Below are 17,914 nucleotides of genomic sequence, written 5' to 3' on the forward strand. Positions count from 1 at the left end.
GTGTGTGTGCGTGTGTGCGTGCAACACACCCTATAGCTGGAATGTCACAGTGAATATGAAAGTATGAATAGGAGTTATATGAATGCGATCATTATAATAACACAGATAACCACTATGTTAGATACACAATGTGTACATGTGAGTTCTTGTGCACAGCCACACACACACACACAATAATACACATGTATCAGTCAATAAGAAATAACTGTACACCCTATAATAAAACAGCACAACCTCCACAGAGTCCTGTGGGCTTATTTTAGACAGTGTTTTCACAGTCCCAGTCAGAGCAAAGGGGAGGTGAAACAGTGAGAGGCAATCAGGCCAGGGCAGCATCCATTTTACGGAAACAGAGAGGTAGACCCACCCCGTCATACACCCTCGCTCTCCCCCCTCCCCTACCAATCCAGGCCAGAGCCCGAGGACACTGCACCTCTGTGTCCTAAACAGGGGTGTGTCTGCCCCCTTTAAACCAACAGCTGCCTGTATCCTATCAGACACCAGACCCTGCATCTGCTGCTGCCCCCCTGTGGACCAAACCACAATGGTACGGTCCTGACAGTGAGTCAGCTGGTTGCTACGGCAACGCATCCCACCTCTCTTCCAGAGAGCCATGAAAAAAAGGAGCTCTAAGAAAAACAGCATGGAGGGAGGAAGAGAAAATGAACAGATTACTCATGAACCTTCTTGCCCTTTCTTATAATAATGTATCACTCACAAAGATACCAAGAAAGTTAGTGGAATGTCTAACAGAAGAATGTACAGGCTTGTGGAAAGCGGTGTTACCATATTGACTAGTTACATAAAGAGTCCTGTTCATAAGAAGAAAGAGCATCTTCTTCTGATTAAAACAACACAGTGAAACACAGATGTGACTTTGGACGCCTGAACGCATCATGGGTTTATACACAGAACAGAGGAGAGCTCTTTCGCTCTCTCCTCCATCGCTCTCTCACTCACTGCAGCAGAATGGTGCAGCTGGAGAGGGGGAGGGGAGGGAAGCAGAGAAAAAACGAGAACAGAGAGAAAGAGGAGGGAAGAGGACACACAAATCCACAATGCCTTATAAAGGATACAGTTCGCCAACAAACATTCCTTGCTACAAACATACACTGAGTACATTAAACCCCCTCTTTCCATGACATAGACTGACCAGGTGAATCCAGGCGAAAGCTATGATCCCTTATTGATGTCACTTGTTACCTCCACTTCAATCAGTGTAGATGAAGGGGAGCAGACAGGTTAAATAATGATTTTTAAGCCTTGAGACAACTGAGACATGGATTGTGTATGTGTGCAATTCAGAAGGTGAATGTGCAAGACAAAATATTGAAGTGCCTGGTTTGTGTCAAGAACTGCAACACTGCTGGGTTTTTCCAAACTCAGCAGTTTCCTGTGTGTATCAAGAATGGTCCACCACACAAAGGACATCCAGCCAACTTGACACAACTATAGGAAGCATTGGAGTCAACATGGGCCAGCATCCCTGTGGCACGCTTTCAACACTTTGTAGAGTCCACGCCCCGAAGAATTGAGGCCGTTCTGAGGGCCAACACATTAGGAAGGTGTTCCTAATGTTTGTATATTCAGTGTACATGTTGAATCAAAATCATCACTAATGTTATGACCTTTCTCCATAGACATCATCACTGATGATCATGACAATACTGGCATCATTGACACGGCCACTGTTAATACTGGCATCATTGACACGGCCACTGTTAATACTGGCATCAATGACCATCTTGTGACCACCATAATAGTCATTTTGATTACATACACAATAAGCATATAGTTCATGACCCCACAGTAACTCCTTTTCCTGCTGGTGGTTGTTAGGGCTCAGCCTCAGGGTCTGACTGAATGAATCACTCGACCTGGTTTTCAGACCACAGAAAAATGGCAGTGGTGAGTCTACCCAGCCTGACAGATCAGAACAGCGTCATACACAGCTACGCACACACACACAGTGTGTTTTTGCGTGTGTGTGCTGTGCGCGTGCCGCTACTATGCAAAGGCGTGCGTTGCGTCGCAGTGTGTATTGGTGTGGGACTCAGACGGCGTGTATGAGTGTGTGTGTGTGTGTGTGTGTGTGACGTATAAGACAAGTCTGACTGTGCCCCACTGTTCCACTGCCCTGTATAATCCCCGGTGTAATCCTTTCCAGAGGATCAGCCTGTACAAACTCACTAGGCTTCATGCACTACTGGAAAAGCAACAACCATATACCCACACACAAACAATCAGTGTGTAGGTATCAATAGGAGGGAGGTGTGTGTAGTCCCTCCCCCCCACACCTTTTTTTTTTTTAAGGAACTCATTTGGGCAGTCAATTTACTCTTGAAAGTTGTAAGAGTACAACACACAAGTTGCAATTTGAAATTGGGTAACGCATCAGCAGGTCTCTTCTTATATCAGTCATTGTAGACCTTCGAGGGCTCTTTACAACTTGTCGGAAATGTCCAGGTCAACTAGCCCATGTCCACTAACGTTTCTTAGCTAGGTTTTCTAACCCATGGATTTTGTTGTAACGTTTGTGTCAAACAGATATCACCTGAACACACAGATGAGCTTTCAACTGCAATATGTTCTCTCCACCCCATGTATGTTTGGAACGGCCCGTTTGAAAAAGTTTGGGAACCACTGACCTACGACAATATAATATGTGTTTGGATGAAGTATGTCCTTAATGTATGTAAGTGTCCAGCTGCATGTACATTGCTCAATAGGTCAGGCTGAAGCGGTACAGATTGCGCGCTAGAATTTGAAAGGTCATTCCTGATTGAGCCGACATATGCAACGTTTACCGTGAAAGGCAGTCTCCGCTGGCGCGGAAGTTCACGCTGTAACACTGACCTTCAGCAATGCGGCCTGATTAGAGCCCTTACACGGAACCCAAACCGGCTGCTTGCGTGCGCCATCGTGCACTATCGTGCATACATTTATTTTGCCCCACCCCACACACACCAAACGCGATCACAACACGCAGGTTCAAATATCAAAACAAACTCTGAACCAATAACATTAATTTGAGGACAGGTCGAAAAGCATTAAACATGTAAGGCAATTTAGCTAGCTAGCTTGCACTTGCTAGCTAACGTTAATTTGTCATTTTTAGCTAGCTTAATTTGAGGACAGGTCGAAAAGCATTAAACATGTAAGGCAATTTAGCTAGCTAGCTTGCACTTGCTAGCTAACGTTAATTTGTCATTTTTAGCTAGCTTGCTGGGATATTTTTTTGCTAGCTAATTTGTCCTGGGATATAAACATTGAGTTGTTATTTTACCTGAAATGCACAAGGTCCTCTACTCCGACAATTAATCCACACATGAAACGGCCAACCGAATCGTTTCTAGTCATCTCTCCTCCTTCCAGGCTTTTTCATTTTTGTAACTTATATGGTGATCGCATCTAAACTTTCATTGTACTACCACGACAACCGGAAACAAAGTTCGTCTTTCAATCACCCACGTGGGTATAACCAATGAGGATATGACTTTCAGCGCGATCTGCGACAGAAATAGGAACGACTTCTATTTTAACAGTTGGCGCGCAAGCAGTGTGGGTGCAATAATTGAATAACATGGATTTCTAAATTTATTTTGCGACACTCGCGCACGCGACATGTCCGGTCTGGTCAGCATGTTAGGTCTCATGTGTTCCAGATGCGTCAATCTCTTTGCGTTCCCGCGGAAGTCATTTGTTCTATGGCGTAGTCCACACCGTCAAATTGAGGATGCCGCACTCGGCTGCGGTGCGTTCTGTGTACAGCATTCGTTAAAAATGTGCAACTCGTGCGTTGCTTTAACGTGCGGTGGCACAAACGGAAGTACACACACACACAGACACACACACACACACATACTACAACTGGCTAGGGAAGCACATGTGCAAAAACAATGCGGGCTAGACATCCAGAAAAACAAAACGCATCTGGTGGACATCGGGCGTTAGCCAAAACTGCCTCGCTTCTCTTCAGGCCTGCACACAGAGGAAATATTTAGCATGATATACCACCAGTCATTACATCCCTATGAGTACCGCAAAGGTCTGAAGTAGCTTTCTCTCCTTACGTTTAGCAGATGTGACTTACAAGAGCAATTCGGGTTAAGTGCCTTTGCTCAAGGGCACATCAAAAGATATTTCCCCTAGCCGGCTCAGGGATTCAAACCAGCAACCGTTCGGTTACTGGCCCAACGCTCTTAACCACTAGGCTATCTGCCGCTCTCCTTCGCCCTCAGTGACCTGAAAACATAGGATAGGTGAAAGCAGTATATCATATCTCAGCTATTTGCTTCCACCTGACCCTTTCTTTCACATCAGTGCAGACAGACAAATGAGAGGAAGCTGCTCCGGACTTTGGAGAAACAGCCTGGGCCGGTAGGACACATCCAAGGACACTGCAGGGAAACACGACACTTCTACTACCAGGCCAGGGCGAAGAGTATGGGGGTTTACTGTAATGACTGAAATAGACTGAGCGAAAAGATTTTAAGATTTAGGGGTACAGAACAGTACAGGCAGAGTTCCCTCCCTCTAATGGCCTCCATCATCCAAAGCTGAACTGAGATGACATGATACTGTTTGAGCGAGTCCATAAAAGTTGCAGAGGGTGTAAGGGATGGATAATGGATGGATTCACTTTCTCTAAAATGAGAATGTACACTCCCTGTTCCCCTCTTCTCTTTACTTACATCAGATCACACAAAGTTACTACACAGACTTATGGCTAGAGTTGATCAAAAACCAGCAGTGCTGTTTTAACTCCCCTTAGCAGATTCCCAGTGAAGTGAGTGAGAGTGTTTTGAGTGTGAGCAGACGTGTGTGATAGAGGATGAGGTCAATCACAAATCTACCAGACATCCCTGATATGTAATCAAGGATCTTGTAATGGGGCAGGCGAAGCTGGGGAAGCAGATTAGATCTTCCAACCGCACTTTCCAGAATACTAGTTAAGAAACACACACACACAGCTCAGTGCATCCTGATCACCATACACACCAATCATAAACACTGCTCAAAAATCCAACATCCAACGTTAATCATCAGACACAGCAACGCACTGCTGCAGAAACAGCTGCACACCAGACGGCTGGGCTGGTGAGGAAGGAAGTACAGTATGAGCAACAGCTTGGGGCTGTGGGGAAGCAGCTTCTTCCCATAGCAGTGTGGATGATCACAAGGTCAGGAAACTACAGGCCCTTGGCTCATGGTGGGTTCCAAAATGGTTGTCAAGGTAGCGGTTTGCTAAATCCTTCCTCAGAGGGAAAACCACTGTTCTACATTTCAGAGTTCATCCAAGTGGGGATCAGAACCAGAAGCAAGAAATCATACCCTAAGGTCTCCCACATGTATACACTGGACTGAACTGAACCAGACTGGACGTAGGGGTGTATGGGTCGGTGGGGTCTGACCCACACAGAGACACAGTGAGTTCCCGGATTTACGGTCCATAGTAAAGCCTTCCTCGCTAATGAGCCTGAGAACCAGAGTTTAGCGGTAAAATGTGGTTAAAATGGATAAAGTGGACACAGATGTGGGGTGATAATGATGATAGACTGTTTCCAGAGGGACAGAGGTTTCCTCAATAAAACCTCAAGCATTTCTGTGTCGTGCCAGATGTTTATGAGAGCCATGTGCTACTCTTCTACACATAAACAGTGAACACACACACTTGCTGAGCCTATACCGTATAAACTGGGTGGCTCAAGCCCTGAATGCTGATTGGCTGACAGTTGTGGTATATCAGACCGTATACCACTGGTATGACAAAACATGTATTTTTACTGCTCTCATTACGTTGGTAACCAGTTTATAACAGCAATAAGGCACGGGGCTATTATAAGCCCTTTATGATGCTGTCTGCAGTGAGAAGGGGGAAGGAGGGGTAGAAGAAAATTAATAAAAAGCTCTCCTCAGTGATGCAAACATGTGACCTGCAGCATATTCAGGAATAGAGCAATGTCTTCTTATCATCCTGTCTCTCCATCTCCCTCCTCCTCTCTTCTTCGCTCTTTCCTTTCAGCGCCTCACCTCATTCTTTCTCCTCCTCTTGCCTTTGCTGAGCTCTCATATAGCTTTCTTTCCCTCACTTCTTCCATCTTTCCCCCATATATCATTTTCTATCTGCCTCATTATGTATGAGCTCAACCCTTTCAATTATGTATAGTCATTTAGCCAACCCCTTCCCACCTTATGCTCTCATAACCTCTTCCTCTGCAAACACTGCAGCTTGTGGTGCAAAATGGCTGCCGTACATCACTAACGCGGGTGCTGCTGCGCATGAACGGCGGATGAGGTAAACTACAACACGTCTCCTCCTCCCCTCCCCCGCCTTCTCCCTCTCTCTGGCTCCCTGCTACTGCCTCTCTCCATCATAAATCCTTCTATCATCACGTTTTCCACCTCTAAATCCCTTTCCTCTCTCCCTCCCTTACCGCTCCTCAATATGTTCTCCTCTCCCGCCCTTCATCCCTCTCTCGTCCTCTGCACAGTTCAAAGACAGGAATATAACAGCAGCGTGTGAGAGAGAGGAAACTAGGTCAGTGAAAAATAGTGCAATGTGTGTGAGAGAGCAAAAAAAAAACTCTGCAGTGATGCTTCTCCACAGCCCCAACCCAGTCCAGCCACAGTCCAGTATAGTTCTTTATGTGTCTACTGTGTGTGGCCCCTTCACCAGCACTGCCCTCTATGTCCCTCTATGTCTTTATTTAACCTTTATTTAACTTGGCAAGTCAGTTAAGAACAAATTCTTATTTTCAATGACGGCCTAGGAACAGTAGTTTAACTGGGGCAGAACGACAGATTTTTACCATGTCAGCTCAGGGATTCGATCTTGCAACCTTCCGGTTACTAGTCCAACTCTCTAAACACTAGGCTACCTGCCGTATTCCATAAGATTATGTCTCTATACCGGTAAAAATAGGTTTGCTGCTTTGGTTCACAAGACAGTCTTTGGCAACACTACGGTAGCCTATATTCAGTGGTGTAAAGTACTTAAGTAAAAGTACTTTAAAGTATTACTTAAGTAGCTTTTGGGGATATCTGTACTTTACTTTACTATTGATATTTGTGACAACTTTTACTTTTACTTCACTATATTCCTGAAGAAAATTATGTAAGTTTTACTCCACACATTTTCCCTGACACCCAAAAGAACTCGTTACCTTTTGAATGCTTAGCAGGACAGACAAATTGTAAAAATCCACACACTTATCAAAAGAACATCCCTGGTCATTCTTACTGCCTTTGATCTGGTCGGACTCCCTAAACACACATGCTTGATTTGTCAATTATGTCTGAGTGTGCCCCTGGCTATCCGTAAATAAATCAAAAACAAGAAAATGGCGCTGTCTGGTTTGCTTAATATAAGGAATTTAAATGATTTATACTTTTACTTTTGATACTTAAGTATGTATAAAACCAGATACTTTTAGACTTTTACTCAAGTAGTATTTTACTGGGTGACTTTCACTTTTACTTGAGTCATTTTCTATTTAGGTATCTTTACTTTTACTTAAGTATGACAATTGACATTTTTTTCCACCACTACATTACATGAGGTATTATTCCAGGGTGACTTTAGAGGAATGTGATGACCTAATACCTGGTACAGGCACCATTCTGTTATCAAAGTTGACACACAAAAATCTGTGTAAAATTAGTAGGTACATGTACAGCCTAGCTAACCACTTGTTCTTGTAAGCATGTTACAAGGATATTCGTTTTTTTCCACTGGTAAGTAACAATGCTCACCTGACTTTCTGAAATGTCACTGATCAGTTTGTCCCTCTGCGCGTTGGGGAGAGTCTGTGTTCCGTCCAGACTAATGATGCTCTGACTGTAAGGTCTGACATATTTCATATCACTCTTTCTGGGGTCGGTGGTTCCACACACCTCGTAATTGAACACGTGCTTCAAAGTACCTGTGCCTCCAACGTCTGCGTAAAGGGGCGGGTAATACGGAATAACTGGGAGATTCCCGTTGGATTTGTAAAACATTCGCTCTCGTCTCCATCTGTAGCATTTCACTAACAGGATGGCTATGATGGACACAATAAAGAAAAATGAAACTACAGCCAGAGCCAAGACTAAGTAAAAAGTCAGATTGTCATTGTACTCCTTGTCGTGCGTAAAGTCAGTGAACTCCGAGAGCACTTCAGGGAAGCTGTCCGCCACCGCCACGTTAACATTGACTGTAGCTGAACGAGAGGGCTGCCCGTTGTCCTCCACTACCACAGTGAGCCTTTGTTTCACAGCATCTTTATCATTGACTTGGCGTATAGTTCTTATTTCTCCATTCTGTAAGCCCACTTCAAACAGCGCCCTGTCTGTCGCTTTCTGCAGTTTATACGAGAGCCAGGCATTCTGTCCAGAGTCCACATCAACAGCCACCACTTTAGTAACAAGATAGCCAACATCTGCTGAACGAGGCACCATTTCAGCCACCAGAGAGCTGCTAGTCTGGACTGGGTACAGAACCTGAGGCGCGTTGTCATTCTGGTCCTGAATCATTATTTTCACAGACACATTGCTACTGAGTGGAGGGGAGCCTCCATCCTGCGCTTTTACGCGAATTTTGAACTCTTTCATTTGCTCATAATCGAAAGAACGCACAGCAAGAATCACCCCACTCTCTGCATTCACTGAAACGCACGCAGACACCGACAATCCATTTACTTGATAATCATCGAGCAGATATGAAATATGCGCGTTGTTGCCAGAGTCTTTGTCGCTGGCCTTGACAGAAAATATTGACATTCCAGGTGAGTTATTCTCAACAACGTAAGCTGTGTACGACTGTCGTGGAAACAGGGGGGCGTTGTCATTCACATCTGATATTTTCAGTGTTACTGTCTTATTAGTGGAAAAAGGTGGAGACCCTTCATCAGCGGCTGTTATTGTTATGTTATATTCGGACACAGTTTCACGGTCCAATGCCTGATCAGAAACTAAACTGTAGAAATTAGTAGAGGATGACTTTATACCGAATGGTAAACCAGGACTAATAGAACACTTCACCTGACCGTTTTTACCTGAGTCTAAGTCTTTGATATTGAGCATGGCTATGACCGTCTCCGGGACAGAGTCCTCGGGAATAGGGTTGGAGAAGGAAATTATGCTAATCACTGGTGCATTGTCGTTGACGTCAGCCATTTCAATAAGCACTTTACTAGTGTCTGTTAAACCCCATTTGTCTGTAGCCTCCACATCTAGCTCATAATGTTTTACTTTTTCATAGTCAAGCATGCCATTAACTGTAATATCGCCTGAAACGGTGTCAATATTAAACAAGCTTGATGCGCTGCTACCAGTACTTCGAGAAAACGAATACGTCACCTCACCATTTGCTCCTTGATCTGCATCAGTTGCACTGACTCTCAAGACAATGGTGCCTTTTGATGCATTCTCTGGTAAGGTTACCCTGTATACAGACTTACTGAATACTGGAGAATTGTCGTTTGCATCTAAGACAATTACGTTGATTTTGACTGAGCCAGATTTCTGGGGGGTCCCGCCATCATAAGCAGTTAAGATTAATTTATGCTCTTCCTGCTTTTCTCTATCAAGTGCGATCTGAAGAACCATTTCGACATATTTTGTTCCATCAGGACGAGATAGGGTATTCAATTTAAAATGATCGGTGGGATTCAGTTGGTATGTTTGGAGAGTATTTATGGCTACATCGGGGTCTTTAGCACTATCTAACGAGAACCGAGCACCGGGAGGAGCAGATTCACTTATCTCGAATCTGATTTCCTTCCTCTCGAAAGCAGGAGCATTGTCGTTGATATCTAATATTTCCACATCAATTCGATGAAGCTCCATCGGATTTTCAACGATGATCTGGAAATGCAGAGAGCAGGGAGACACTTTGGCGCACAGCTCCTCTCTATCTATCCGTTCTTTCACCACCAGCGTCCCTTTATCCGCATTCAGACCGATGTACTCACTGCCGTCCTCAGTAAAGATCCGAGCTCGACCAGATTTCAACCTTTTAACATCCAAACCCAGATCCTGCATGATATTCCCCACGAGCGAGCCCTTCGCCATCTCTTCTGGGATGGAATAACGGACCTGGGCGCGCGCTACCCCTACGCCACAGAGACAGATAAAAAGCACGAGCCATGTCTGCCATTTCCATGTACGCGAGCTGGTTCTCCCTGCGCCATGACAACAAAGAACGTCCATCATCATACCCCTCCGACTGAAAACAACACGATACAAAAAACACGTTTTCACAATAAAGAATATTGTGTCACCCACACGTCCCCAACGACGGTGTGCGCTCTTTTAAGAGTCTAGTTCTTATAATATAGAAGGGGGGTCCGCTGCAGTGTTTTTGATTGAAATAGGAGAGGGAGGGTCTACCTATGCCTGAGCCTTATATCCTCACATTAACCAACAGCGACCCTTAGAGCGCTGAATATATATTGCATAGATATCTGCACAAATGAATATCAGGATGAAATAAATTGTAAACGATGTTTGAGATTATATATAAATGGCAGAAATGAAAATGATAAAATGTGAAATGTCCAAACCCGTGCAAACGTCAAAAACCCTTTGCCTTCATCAGAGGTTTTGTATGATACATTTGGTTGTTGTTGATATCGGCACAGGGAGGCTTAAACCTTTGATTGAAATCAAACGCCATTGATGACTCAAACCGTAGCGCACATGGAAAATAAAATATATGCTGATGATGTTCTCACCTGGTTATCCCCATTATCATTGATCAGTGTGTCCCTCTGCGCGTGGGGGAGTGTCTGTGTTCCGTCCAGACTAATGATGCTCTGACTGTAAGGTCTGACATATTTCATATCACTTTTTCTGGAGTCAGCTGTTCCACACAGCTCGTAATTATACACGTGTCTCAGGGTGCCTGTTCCTCCAACGTCTGCGTAAAGGGGCGGGTAATACGGAATAACTGGGAGATTCCCGTTGGATTTGTAAAACATGCGCTCACGTCTCCATCTGTAGCATTTCACTGACAGGATGGCTATGATGGACACAATAAAGAAAAATGAGACTACAGCCAGAGCCAAGACTAAGTAAAAAGTCAGATTGTCATTGTACTCCTTGTCGTGCGTAAAGTCAGTGAACTCCGAGAGCACTTCAGGGAAACTGTCCGCCACCGCCACGTTAACATTGACTGTGGCTGAACGAGAGGGCTGCCCGTTGTCCTCCACTACAACAGTGAGCCTTTGTTTCACAGCATCTTTATCATTGACTTGGCGTATAGTTCTTATTTCCCCATTCTGTAAGCCCACTTCAAACAGCGCCCTGTCTGTCGATTTCTGCAGTTTATACGAGAGCCAGGCATTCTGTCCAGAGTCCACATCAACAGCCACCACTTTAGTGACAAGATAGCCCACATCTGCTGCGCGAGGCACCATTTCAGCCATAAGAGAGCTGCTAGTCTGGACTGGGTACAGAACTTGAGGCGCGTTGTCATTCTGGTCCTGGATCATTATTTTCACAGTCACATTGCTACTGAGAGGAGGGGAGCCTCCATCCTGCGCTTTTACGCGGAACTGGAAATCCTTGATCTGCTCGTAGTCAAAAGAGCGCAATGCTTGGATGACTCCACTATCAGCACTAATGGACACATATGAGGAGACGGGCACTCCGTTAACCGAGGAGTCCTCCAGTATGTAAGAAACACGTGCATTCTGGTTCCAGTCAGCGTCTCTAGCTTTCACTGTGAATATAGAGAGGCCAGGTGTGTTGTTTTCTATAATGTAGGCCTCATATGAGCTTCTCTCAAAGACAGGCGCGTTGTCATTCACATCTGATATCTGTAAGGTGAGAGTGACGCTGCTGGAGAGCGAGGGCACGCCCTCATCAGAGCACGTCACACTGATGTTATACTCAGAGGCTCTCTCTCGGTCCAATTCACTGTCAGTTACTAGGCTGTAAAAACCATTTGATGTAGCCTTAATAGTAAATGGGATATTTTCATTTATACCACAGTGCACCTGACCGTTAATATCAGAGTCAGGATCGTGGACGCTGAACATAGCTACAACCGTATTTTGAATTGAGTCCTCTGGTATTGAACTAGATTTCGAAAGTACACTGGTTACTGGAGCATTGTCATTGATATCGATAACATCAACTATTACCTTACTGGAATCTGATAGACCACCATTGTCTATTGCTTCGATATCTATTTGGTAATGTTTGGCTTTTTCAAAGTCAACCTTGCCGACTAATATCACCTCTCCATTTGCATGTATATGAAACATGTCTGATACACTATCCATATTATTCGATATGGAATAAGACACTTCACCATTTGAGCCTGTGTCTGCATCAGATGCACTAACTTTCGTCAAATACGTGCCTTTGGGGGAATTCTCTGTTATAGTTGCCTTATAAACCGGCTGCGTAAAAACCGGAGCATTGTCGTTTGCGTCTAACACAATGACATGTATCTGCACAGTACCAGACAGCCGAGGCTCTCCTCCATCTATAGCAGTTAAGACTAAAGATACCTGCTCCTGTTTCTCTCGATCTAAAGGTTTCTGTAAAACCATCTCTACTTTTTTACTCCCGTCGACCTGATTTTCGAGTTTCAAGGCGAAATTGTCTGTGGGTTTCAGCGAGTAGCTTTGGAGACCATTTAAACCTATGTCTGCATCCCCGGCTTTCTCTAACACAAATTTAGATCCAATCACAGCTGATTCACTGATCTCAAAACGTTTCTCATTCTTTTTAAAGCTCGGAGCATTGTCATTGATGTCTGTGATCTCTATAGTTATTTGAAACAACTCCATGGGGTTCTCCAGAATGATTTGTGAATGCAGTGCGCAAGGCGTCGTCTGTCCGCAGAGAGCTTCACGGTCTATTCTCTCTCTGATAAGGAGAACTCCCCTTTCTTTATTCAACTCGATGTATTCTGCGCTGTTTCCTGTATAAATACGAGCTTTACCTGATTTCAGTCGTTTTATATCTAAACCCAAATCCTGCGCCATGTTTCCGATTAAAGAGCCTTTCGCCATTTCCTCTGGAATGGAGTAACTGACTTGCCCGTGCACTGAACTGAGAGAGAGGACCGAGATAAACAACAGTACTTGCCGTGTCATTGTTTTGTCCGACATTTTCTCAACGATTGCACACGTTATAATCCGTAAGTAACTCTGTAAAATTCCATTAGCTTTCGTGGTATAAAAAAATCCAAGGAAGATGTGCCCCAAGTCCACCACTTTGGAACAAAAGAATCGCAGCTCGGGGTATCCGTGATTAACGTTCTCTGTAACCCGGACTGCGCGCTCTGCGTGCGGCTCTTTCTCGCTCTCTAATATATCGAGATGATGGGGGAAGTACTGCTGCAAATCTGCTCTAAAACTGCAACACACTGACCAACAGCGGCCCTCTGAGTTTAGGAGTGTAAAGAACACACAGAATATGCAAAACACATATGCTCTCCAACCATGCGTAATATAAGCATATCCACACCCCAATACATATGCACTATTAAAAAGGCATGATAACAGTGACCATTTACCTTATATTTAAGCAGTGGTGGAAAACGTACTCAATTGTCATACTTGAGTGAAAGTAAAGATACCTGAATAGAAAATGACTCAAGTAAAAGTGAGTCACCCAGTAAAATACCACTTGCGCAAAGGTCTAAAAGTATGTTTTTAATTTTTACATTTATGTCACGCCTTGGTCTTAGTATTTTGTGTTTTCTTTAATTATTTGTTCAGGCCAGGGTGTGACATGGGTTTATTGTGTTGTCTTATTGGGGTTTTTGTAGGCATTGGGATTGTGGCTGATTAGGGGTGTGTCTAGCATAGGCTTGGCTGCCTGAGGCGGTTCTCAATCAGAGTCAGGTGATTCTCGTTGTCTCTGATTGGGAACCATATTTAGGTAGCCTGGGTGTCACTGTGTGTTTGTGGGTGATTGTTCCTGTCTCTGTGTTAGTTGTCACCAGACAGGCTGTATAGGTTTTCACATTCCGTTTGTTGTTTTTGTATTGTTCGTATTCGTATTCGTATTCGTATTCGTATTCGTATTCGTATTCGTATTCGTATTCGTATTCGTATTCGTATTCGATTCGTATTCGTATTCATTAAAGATGTATCGTAATAACCACGCTGCATTTTGGTCACACTCTCTTTCGACGGAAGAAAGCCGTAACAATTTACTTAAGTATCAAAAGTAAAAGTATACATCATTTTAAATTCCTTATATTAAGCAAAAGGCAACATTCTCTCGTTATTATTTTTTCCATGGATAGCCAGGGTCAGGCTTCAACTCTCAGAAATCCTTTACAAACGAAGCATGTGAGTCAGATCAGATGCAGTAGGGATGACCAGGGTTGTTTTCTTGATAAGCGTGTGAATTGGACCATTTTCCTGTCCTGTTAAGCATTCAAAATGTAAGGAGTACTTTTGGGTGTCAGGGAAAATGTATGGAGTAAAAATAACATTTTCCTTAGGAATGTAGTGAAGTAAAAGTAGCCCAAAATATTTATCGTAAAGTACAGATACCCCCAAACTACTTAAGTAATACTTTAAAGTATTTTTACTTGAGTACTTTACACCATTGGATTCGAGCTTTTATACACAACACAGTAACTGATGAGCGTGAACTATTTGCTGGTTACAATTACGCCATTATACACGATCACCGAATTCGCAATACAGGCATGATCATAACGGAAAGCGGCCATTAAGATAATTGGCGTAAAGCATTCCATAGGAATCACAATTCAGACGTTCAAGTGTGAAGCCAAATACACAATATTTGGAAAATAATCAGTGCAACGAACCACAAAACTATTTGCTTGTGAAATCATTGAAGTGTAAGATTATGAAACGAAAAACAGTGACATCATTAATATTCTGAGGTTATGAGAGCCGATTGTTCATGCTCACCTGGTTATCCCCATTATCATTGATCAGTGTGTCCCTCTGCGCGTGGGGGAGAGTCTGAGTTCCGTCCAGACTAATGATGCTCTGACTGTAAGGTCTGACGTATTTCAAATCACTCTTTCCGGAGTCAGCTGTTCCACATACCTCGTAATTATATACGTGTCTCAGTGTCCCAGTGCCACCTACGTCTGCGTAAAGGGGCGGGTAATACGGAATAACTGGGAGATTTCCGTTGGATTTGTAAAACATGCGCTCACGTCTCCATCTGTAGCATTTCACTGACAGGATGGCTATGATGGACACAATAAAGAAAAAAGAGACTACAGCCAGAGCCAAGACTAAGTAAAAAGTCAGGTTGTCATTGTACTCCTTGTCGTGCTTAAAGTCAGTGAACTCCGAGAGCACTTCAGGGAAGCTGTCCGCCACTGCCACGTTAACATTGACTGTAGCTGAACGAGAGGGCTGCCCATTGTCCTCCACTACAACAGTGAGCCTTTGTTTCACAACATCTTTATCAGTGACTTGGCGTATAGTTCTTATTTCTCCATTCTGTAAGCCCACTTCAAATAGCGCCCTGTCTGTCGCTTTCTGCAGTTTATAAGAGAGCCAGGCATTCTGTCCAGAGTCCATATCAACAGCCACCACTTTAGTGACAAGATAGCCCACATCTGCTGAACGAGGTACCATTTCAGCCACCAGAGAGCTGCTAGTCTGGACTGGGTACAGAACCTGAGGTGCGTTGTCGTTCTGGTCCTGGATCATTATTTTCACAGTCACATTGCTACTGAGTGGAGGGGAGCCTCCATCCTGCGCTTTTACGCGGAACCGGAAATCCTTGATCTGCTCGTAGTCAAAAGAGCGCAATGCTTGGATGACTCCACTATCAGCACTAACGGACACATATGAGGAGATGGGCACTCCGTTAACCGAGGAGTCCTCCAGTATGTAAGAAACACGGGCATTCTGGTTCCAGTCAGCGTCTCTGGCTTTCACTGTGAATATAGAGAGGCCCGGTGTGTTGTTTTCTATAATGTAGGCCTCATATGAGCTCCTCTCAAAGACAGGAGCGTTGTCATTCACATCTGATATCTGTAAGGTGAGAGTGACGCTGCTGGAGAGCGAGGGCACGCCCTCATCAGAGCACGTCACACTGATGTTATACTCAGAAGCTCTCTCTCGGTCCAATTCGCCGTCTGTTACTACAGTAAAGAAATTAACAGATGTCGATTTCATTATAAAGGGAATGTTTTCGTTTATCGCGCACTGGACATTGCCATTTTCACCTGAGTCTGGATCTTGAATGTTTATCATTGTCACAACAGTACCAGCTTTAATGTCCTCTGATATAACACTAGACTTCGACATCACATTAATAGCTGGTTTGTTATCATTTTCATCAACGACGTGGACCATGATTTTACAAGAATCGGTGAGGCCTCCATCATCACTGGCCTGTACATGTATTTGATATTGTCGTGCCTTTTCATAATCAATATTTCCTACTAATCTTACCCCACCGTCATCCTCATTTATTTCAAACAATTCGTGATTACCATCCTGTGAATTCGAAATCGAATAACGTATTTTACTATTGGAACCTTGATCAGAATCAGACGCACTGACAGAAATTAAAACTGTGCCCTTTGGTGAGTTCTCTCTTAGGGTAGCCTTGTAGATTCCCTGTGTAAAAACAGGTGCATTATCATTGGCGTCTAGTACAGTAATATGAATCTGCACTGTTCCAGACATCTGAGGCTCACCTCCATCTATTGCGGTTAATATCAAAGACAAATGCTCTTGTTTCTCTCGATCTAAAGGTTTCTGTAAAACCATTTCCACTGTCTTTCCGCCATCAGGTTGGTTTTGTAGTTTCAGGATGAAATTATCGGTCGGTTTTAGTGAATAACTTTGGAGGCCATTAATATCAACATCCAGATCCATCGCCCTCTCTAGCGCAAATCTTGCACCAGTAACGGCCGACTCACTAATTCTGAATTTCATTTCACTCTTTATGAAAACAGGTGCATTATCGTTTACATCGGTTACCTCAATTGTGATGCTATAAAATTCCATCGGGTTCTCCAGAATGATCTGGAAATCTAGTGCACAAGGTGTAGTCTGTCCGCAGAGCGCTTCACGGTCTATTTTCTCTCTGATAAGGAGAACTCCCCTTTCTTTATTCAACTCGATGTATTCTGCGCTGTCTCCTGTATAAATACGAGCTTTACCTGATTTCAGTCTTTTGATATCTAAACCCAAATCCTGCGCTATGTTACCGACTAAAGAGCCTGTCGCCATTTCCTCCGGAATGGAGTAACTGACCTGCCCGTTCACTGAACTGAGAGAGAGGATCGAGATAAACAACAGTACTTGCCGTGTCATTGTTCTATCCGATATTTTCACTTCACCATGAAACAACAAGCAGGTTATAAAATCCGTAAAGAAGTCAGTAATATTGCATTCGTTTCTAGTTCAAAACATCAAAGGTAAACGACTCAACAATAAACCATTTTGGAACAAGAGAATGGCAGCTCTGTATCTTAGTATTAGTGTTCTCTGTAAACCGGACTGTGCGCTCTGTGTGCCGCTCTGTCTCTGTCTAATATATCGAGATGATGGGGGAAGGACGGCGACACATTTGCTATGGAACTGCAACACACTAACCAACAGCGTCCCTCTGAGTTCAAACCACTGAACTACTGATATACTTAAAAAAAAAAAACTTTCCAACACACTTGGGCAAAATTGAGTCTCCAAACTATAAAACACAGTACAACTATGCTAACAACACAAACAGGCCAATGTAGTAATGATAAATGAAAACCAATATGTCAATGAGATGTGAACAAACAAGGTCTAAAGATAATACACGTTGAGTGAAACTGCTACTTTAGAAAACTGCAGGCTCACTGATTGAAATACAGATTATTTGCAAACCACCGCTGTCCATGGCCGTGGTGCTGAAATGACCACATATTAGTGGAATATAGAGCATTTATGACCATGGACACTTGCCAGGTATACAG

The 17,914-nt window shown here is 43.7% G+C and overlaps 2 protein-coding genes across 25 annotated transcripts in view; both read right to left on the minus strand.

Moving 5' to 3' along the window:
• LOC112220809 (protocadherin gamma-C5-like) overlaps positions 1 to 17,914 on the minus strand; it is a 201,642-nt gene that overhangs the window by 61,480 nt on the left and 122,248 nt on the right. Inside the window, exon 1 of one of the 24 annotated variants that reach the window (XM_042302970.1) lies at positions 10,716 to 13,434. The exons of 22 other annotated variants lie outside the window; for them this stretch is intronic. In XM_042302970.1, the coding sequence (XP_042158904.1) occupies positions 10,716 to 13,106 (2,391 nt within the window). In that variant the 5' untranslated portion in view covers positions 13,107 to 13,434. Of the gene's footprint in view, positions 1 to 7,755; positions 10,313 to 10,715; positions 13,435 to 17,914 lie in introns of those variants that run through there. One more of the 24 variants, XM_042302950.1, reaches the window with a different exon arrangement.
• LOC112220476 (protocadherin beta-16-like) lies at positions 14,852 to 17,674 on the minus strand. Its single transcript, XM_042302973.1, has one exon. The coding sequence runs from the start codon at positions 17,268 to 17,270 to the stop codon at positions 14,865 to 14,867; it is 2,406 nt and encodes an 801-aa protein (XP_042158907.1). The 5' UTR covers positions 17,271 to 17,674; the 3' UTR covers positions 14,852 to 14,864.

The sequence above is a fragment of the Oncorhynchus tshawytscha genome, linkage group LG21 (genome assembly GCF_018296145.1).
Source record: "Oncorhynchus tshawytscha isolate Ot180627B linkage group LG21, Otsh_v2.0, whole genome shotgun sequence".
NCBI classification, from domain to species: Eukaryota; Metazoa; Chordata; class Actinopteri; order Salmoniformes; family Salmonidae; genus Oncorhynchus; species Oncorhynchus tshawytscha.